At 56.0% G+C, this 7,148-nt stretch overlaps 1 protein-coding gene across 1 annotated transcript; it reads right to left on the reverse strand.

The window, feature by feature from the left end:
- Nucleotides 1–955: 955 nt before the first annotated feature.
- Nucleotides 956–6,355, reverse strand: MLN (motilin). The gene is given in 6 exon segments (XM_016218704.2): nucleotides 956–1,005; nucleotides 1,008–1,031; nucleotides 1,034–1,075; nucleotides 1,078–1,189; nucleotides 4,385–4,501; nucleotides 6,239–6,355. Coding segments are annotated over 6 exon segments (462 nt in total).
- Between the last annotated feature and the right edge of the window lie 793 nt (nucleotides 6,356–7,148).

A 7,148-nucleotide genomic window follows, 5' to 3' on the forward strand; every position in this document is an offset into this window, starting at 1 on the left:
TTAATATTTGAACATATAACTAAGAAAAGGCACATGTTTTGCTAATGTGTGCACCAATTATGGCCAAACTCCCTCAGAACTTCATCCCCCACCCCCTTACGGCATGACCTGAGTTTGACCTTTGGAAATTAAGATATTAAATAAAAGAGTGGTTGCTGTACATTTCACACTTTATTTGGAGGGGGATTTGCTTGGGAAAGGGTGTTGTCCTCCCAGCTCTGCTGGCCATGCAGACTTCAGGGCCTCCCTCAGGAGGGAGGGGCTCTCGGTTGCTGCCACCTTCTCCCAGGAGCAGAGCGGGCTGTCACTTGGCTGCTGGAGAAAAGCAAAGGAGGTTAGCAGCTGAGCAGTGTCAGTATGTCCTCTTATGAGTTTATGAAACCACCTTCTAAACCTGCCTGCAGGTCTGAGGGAGGAGGGGCACCCAGGCCTCTGCAAGGCTACCTCTAGCTTTCTCTGTAGCCTGAGGCAAGTCAGTTAACCTCCTGTTTCTCCACCTCGATCACTGCCTCCCTGCCCTTCTCCTCTCCTCCTGGGGACTGTGAGAAGTAATTAGTGGCTGTTTGTCAGCAGAGACCTAGCTGTGCACAGTAACTTGGACAGCCCATGAACTGGGCAAGGCCAAACGGGCTCAGGACTTCAATCTGCAGAACAATGAACAAAATGCAGGCTTGTGGCCAGACTTTTTTCCTTCAGGGCAATCACCAGCCTCAGTGGTGTTTTGGGAGGGAGTGGATGTATCTGGAGCAGAGGAGGGTTGGCGGGTTATCTGTTGTAGCCTCTGTCAGAAAGGTGTTTGGGTCATGGGCCCGAGCCATCGAGGTAGGGCCTAGAGATGCTCCTGGCTGGGAGCTGGGCTCCTGGGGCAGCGCAGCCATCGATCCAGCCCTGCTCCAGATTAGGCTCCGAGACCGGAGGGGAGGGCACACTCATGGGAGAAAATAGCTTTACTTTCTCAGGTGCAAAGCAGAAAAACAAATGGCCCTCCCCAAACCCTGCACAGACCGCTCGCTCCTGGAATACTAACATGGGGTGGGTGGAGGCCCAGCTCCAGCAGAGGCGGCACCTGCCCGCGCTTACCGCTCTGGGTGGCCAGCAGCACCTCTCTCAGCAGCCCTTCCACTGCCGCCCGGTACTTTTCCAGCTGCCTGGGGTTCATCTTCATTCCAATTTCCACGGGAGCAGTCAGCTGTGAGATAAGGCAGAGCTAACAAGGGAGAGGGCTGAGAGAGCCCTTAACCCCTGAGTGCCCTGCAGGAGCCGCGCCCTCTGCTGTCCCCCCCATCGTCTGGGATCCTCTGGGCTTCTAGGGCCGGCTGGAATTCTGGCACGAGCCCCCGGCCGCCCCATTCTAACCAGGGGGCTGGGTCCTGGAAGCTGCTGGGTCCTGGAAGCTGCTGAGACCTTCTGGAAGGAGGTTCAGCACACCTCCTCTGGTGGGGAAGCTGGCTCAGGGGACTGGGCAGGGGTGGCAGGGACCCTCTGGCCTTCCATGTGGGGAGGACACTCACCTCCCCCTTCTGAAGGATGTACCACCACGTGCCAGGTGTCATCCTAAGTGCCTTAGAATATTATTATGAGGCTTCTCCATAACCCTATGATGTAGACACCATTAGTGTCCCCATTTTGAGATGAGGAAACTGAGGACAAAGAGGCTGAATAACTTGCCCGAGGCCACACAGGTACAAGTATTGAGGAATAAAGTGGCACACCCAGCGGGCCTGTCTCCAGGGCCAGGGCCAGTGACCACTAGGCTACACTTGCTCTAGCACTGTGGGGACACAGTGAGACCCTGGAGGACCTGTCTGGAGGCTCGCTACCAAGAGAGGTTGTGGCAGAGCCGGCGGTGCTGACTAACCTTGCTGTCACCCCCAGAGCTTCCTGATTCAATGGTCTTGCTGCCAAACCAGCTCCCCTCCTCCCACCACAATCCCTGGGGCTGGGAAATGGGCTCAGAGGCCTGAAGGGCAACCTTAGGCTGCTTCCATGGGGCTCCAGGCCCCAGCCGGGCCTATGCTGGCCCCTTTCTCTAGGCTTCAGTCTCCTCACTGTAAAATGAGGAGGCTGGACTGGGTGATCCATAAGGGCCCTCCTGGCCTGCATGTCATGATTCTAGGGAGATGGATAGGGGATGAGAGGTGCCTCACCCCCACAGCTGCCTGAGATGTTACATTGGATGCAACATCTACCATGGAAACCTCAATTGGTGCCTTAACTCCGCCTCCGGTGCTTGTAAGAGGGCAGGTCTGAGCCAGCTCCCCTTTACCAGCTGAAGGACTCACTCGCAGTTCCCTCCTCAAGAGCCTAAGGAGTCTCCCACCCAGTGTGGCGAGAGCACCAAGATCACTCTCTGGGTCACACGGCTGACCTCACTGTTTGGGGACAGCATGCTGTGGCAACCCAAAGGGGTTGGAAAGATCACTGGCCAGTGTCCAGGGGGAGGTGGGAGCCATGGAGGCCAGCTCGGTTCTGCCCTGACCCCTGTGAGACTTTGGCAAGGCCCTCACTCTCTCTAGACATCAGTCTCCTCCCCTCCCAGGCACCTCTACAGAGAAGTGCCTCACTCTCAATCCCGGGGCCTCTTCCTTCTCCATCTACAGCACCCATTCAATGACCTCACCCTGTCCTGGCATGAAATTCCATCGAATCGGTGATGACTCCCACCTTATGTCTCCAGCCCTAACCTCTCCTGAAGTCCCCACTTGTATATATCCACTGGCCTGTGCATTGTCTCTACTCAGATGCCCAGCAGGCATCTCACAGATTACAGGTCCAGCCTCACCTCCCGATCTTCCTCTTATCACCCTGCAGCCAACCACAGGCCCTGCTTCACCGTCTCAGAGAATGGCAACTCCATCCTTCCAGGTGTTCCGCCAAAAACCTTGAAGTCAGTTTTTTCTTTTTTCTCTTTCCCCCTTTCCACATCCTATATCCATTCTTTCAGCAAATCCTGTGGGCTTCTACCTCCAAAATATTTCCAGAATCTGACCACTTGCTCTGCCTCTACCATGACCACCTGGGCTGAACTACTCTCAGACACGCAGCCTTCTCAATGGTCTCCCTAGTTCTGCCTTTGCCCTTTTAGCCTGTTCTTAACATCGATCATGTCCTTCCTCTGCTCAAAGCCGCCAAGGGCTGCCAGTCAGCAGAGTGAAAGCCAAGTCCAAACAATGGCCTATGAAATCCACATTCCAGCCTCATCTCCCACTCTCTCCCCTGACTCCCTCTGCTCCAGCCACTCCGGCCTCCTCCCGGTTCCTTGCATGCACCAGACTCACTCCTGCTTCAGGGCCTTTGCACTGCTCTTCCTTCTGCCTGGAATGCTCTTCCCCCAGCATCCTTTTGGTTCACTCCCTCATTCTCTTCCGGTCTTTGCACTAATGCCATCTACTCACAAAGCCTGCTCTGACCAGCCTGTTTAAAATTGCAACCAACCCCATCTGCTTTCCCTGCTTCATTCTCTTCATAGCACTTACCACTACCTGCTGCGCTACACAGTTTGCTTATTTCCTGCTGCTGGTATGTTGCCCGTCCTTCCAGCATCTGTTTCTGGTCCCCCATTGGAGTGTGAGTGCCAGGAGGGTGGTGGACTTGTCAGTGTTGTCTACCACTCTATCTCCAGGGCCTAGAACCGGGCCATACACATAGCAGAGCTCGGAGTATTCATCGCCTCAATACATGAGTGTGAAATTAGAGTTGTGCTGGACACACTCCAGGCTCTCTCTGGCCCGGACATGCATCCCAACATGTTGCTGAAGGCCCTGGGCCCTGGGTCTTCGCACTGGAGCTGTCTCCTGGGTTCCTATCCAGGGGGAGGAACTGCACTCTGATCACCTCTCTCCTGCCCGAGGACTGCAGCTGCCTCCTGACAAGTTTCCTGCCTTCGCTTGTGCTGCCCAGCTCTCTCTCTGTCAGATCCAACGAATTCCCTGCCTAGAATCCCCAGAGGCCTCTGGCCCACCAGGCTCTGCCGACCTATTGCCCTCTCTCAGGACACCCTGGCCTCGAGGACCTGAAACGCACCGGGTGCTTCCTGAGCAGGGCTGTTGCACTCACTGCTCCTTCTGGGGTGTTCTTGCTCTAGCTCTGCTCATGGAGGGGCTCCTCATCATTCAGGTTTCAAATCAAATGTCACCTCCTCCGAGAGGCCCTCCTGACTGCCCCATCCAAAGCAGTGCCCCCAAATCCCGCCCTATCACTCTCTATCACACTTCTTATTTGGTGCCTAGAACGGTTTATTGTCTCATTGTCTGTGTCTGTCTCTCGCTGCGAGGATGGAGTTCATTGCCTGGATGTCTGGCTCGCTGCTGCGCCCCAGCACATTCTGCGGCTGGCCAGGGGAACCCACGCCGGCTTTCTCTGCATCGTCTGCCTGTCTGCTCACCTTGATAACTTGGTCTTCTTCCTCCTCTGTGAGTTCCATGGAGTCCAGAGGACCCACCTCTTCAGACCTCCGCTGTTCACCCAGGGATTTCTTTTGCCCTTTGTTCCGCTCCTTTTCCTGGGAGCAGAGCACAAAATCACACAAAGCCCACCCTCCCTCACCTTGCCTACATGGCTCTTGCCTGTTTCTGCCCAGGGTGCCAAAGGGCCCGAGCTCCCCCCAGACCACAAAACCCCCTTGTCCCCCGGTGTGTCCTGCACGTGGAGTTACAGACACCCAGTGGCCTAAGACTGGCTCTCAAGTTGCTCACCAACAGGTCAACTTGAAGAGGAATCTGCTCCTTCGAAGTTCAAACATTGCACCCAGATTGCTACTGTTAATTAAGTTAAAATGCTGAAAATAATGGGTGCCCTTCATGCATATTAAGTGTGAAAATGTGCTTTCCTTAGTAGAGAGCCTATAAAAAAGGTGGCAAGACAGCCTGGCCTGCGAGGGCGCCATGGGGTGGCCCAGACTTGGAGCCCCTGGGAGGTGATTTACAAGAGGCAAGACAGAGATGGATTATGGAGGAAGGAGCCTGAAGCTTCTTCATAAAAATCCCAGAGCCTGGCAATTACAGGGAGCAAAGCCACAGAGCAGATTGACGTAAAGTGTCCTTTGGTTGCCATTTTGCTAGTTTATGTTCTACTGAGGTTGACTTTTTCTGTCCAGCCCCAAACCTTGCCCGGCACCCTGCTAGCCAGTCCTGGAGCACTTTGGTTAGATCTGCCGCTATGCTTTGGTTTCTCTAATGACACCCCTGGAGTCAGCTCTGGGCCTGCCCTGAGACGGGGCGATTCTAGAACAGTGGTTGTCTTCTCTGGAGAGGGGCCACGGTGGAGGAAGGTGTGCTTAGGGCCCCATCAGTTTCCATGTCTGTCCCTGAAGGAGGGGGTCTGGGTCCAGCCTGGCCTCTGCAAGGGATGCTGCTCAGGGGACATGGATGCCTGTCCCAGACAGGATGTAGCTACAGAAGCTGGACCACAGGGCCAGTGACCTCCCAGAGAACAAGCTCAGGTGTTTGTCCCTATGGGAGCCTTGGTCTCAGGCTGGTGGGACGTGGAAGTTCCATTTTTTCATCTCCTCATGTGAAAGAGAAGCCAGTGTCGTGGACACTCAGCACCCCTGTGCCTACAGTAAGTTACCATGGGGGGGCAGGCCTAGGGGTCCAGCTGCCCTGAGCCCTGCCTGGTTCCCTAAGGCTGCCTTGTTTCCGCCCGGGGTCTAAGGAGAAGGAGCCTTTGGCCGCTGCTGCCCGAAGTTGGCCCCCACCAGTGCTCCCTCCTGCTCTCCCGAGGCCCCAGCTCAGGCCGCACCTTCCCCCTGTGGGCACTGTGGGCTTCCAGGCGCCAGCCCGCAGTGCCTCTCCCTCCTCAAACTTGGCACTTACTGCGCAATTAGTCACCCCTGCCTGGCCAGTTCCCTTTTGTCTTCTATCATTAGTGAATTTTCTATTGTTAGTGTTTGTGTCTTGGCTCCTGAGCCTGCTCCTTAGATTTCCTTGTATGTCTGGTCTCTCACCCAGATGTTCGGCAAATATTTACTGACTTGTTAATTGAAGATTTTCTCAGAAGGATGAGCAGGGGTGGGAAAAGATGTCACTCCACTGACACCTCTGAGTGGCACTAGTGGAGGAGCGGAGGAGGCCAGGGAGAGGCTGGAGTTCAAGTCCAGGCCCTTCATGCTGTTCTCGGTGTCACTGGCATAGCTGACTAAAGAGACACTTGTGCCTTGGAAAGACTAACACCTTGAGTGCTGAGCAGGGCTGTGTGTCACCTGTGTCACACTGGGCGGTGGGCAGTGGAGGTTTCTTACCTGCATCCTCTGGAGCTCGCTGTAGGTAAAGATGGGAACGAAGGCTTCTGTCTGGGAGGCCAGCAGGGTGACGACGTGAACCACCAGCAGGGAAGCCACGGCCTTGCCGGACACCATCCTGGAGCTGGACAACTTGGGGGGCAGTGATGGGTGGCTGCATGGGAGGCGGGAGCCCTCAGCACTGGTCCATGCCCCGCCTGGGTTGTGTGATCTTGAGCAAGCTGCTCAGCCTCTCTGGACATGAGCCTGGGATGGGGCTTTACCAGATGAGCTCAGAGCCCCCTCTGTGCCCCAGAGCCCTGAGAGCTGACCAAGCACCAGGGGAGGCCGCCTGGCCCCTGCCACACACCAGGGCATAATCATTCCATGGTGGCCCTTCTCTCTGTTACAGGTGAGGTCTCTGGGGTCAGCTAGGCTCCTGAAGTGGGAGGGACCTCGTGTCTCAAGAAAAAACTCCTAGATTACTACCGAACTTTGCCCTGAGACCCAGGGAGCCTGCCCTGCTCCCTGAACCAGTTAGGATGCTGAAAGTGATGGACCCAGGCCAGGTGACCCAACTCTACCCCCAGGTCTAGAGGTTAAAGGACCGACACCTGCCCAGTGGAGGCAGAGCCAGATGGAGCAGTGTCCAAGGGCTGGGAGTGAGGTCCCCACCCTCTGGGGCCAGCGCTGGCTCTGGAACAAGCCCCTCCCTAGCTCCTGTGAATCTAGCTGCCTGTTCACGGTCCTGCAGACACAGTGGGGGGGCACCTTCTCCCTGCAAGCCGCTGCCCCGCACCTCAGCCTGCACACCTCGGCCTACCGAGGGCTGGGGAGGCGTAGGGGGCCCTCTTCCATCCCAGGAAGTGGCTTTGTCTGGAATGCAGGGACCTGCAGGGAACAGGTGGCTGTGGTGACTGCAGGAGTTCAG

The sequence above is a fragment of the Miniopterus natalensis genome, chromosome 5 (assembly GCF_054644295.1).
Source record: "Miniopterus natalensis isolate mMinNat1 chromosome 5, mMinNat1.hap1, whole genome shotgun sequence".
In the NCBI taxonomy this organism is placed as follows: domain Eukaryota; kingdom Metazoa; phylum Chordata; class Mammalia; order Chiroptera; family Miniopteridae; genus Miniopterus; species Miniopterus natalensis.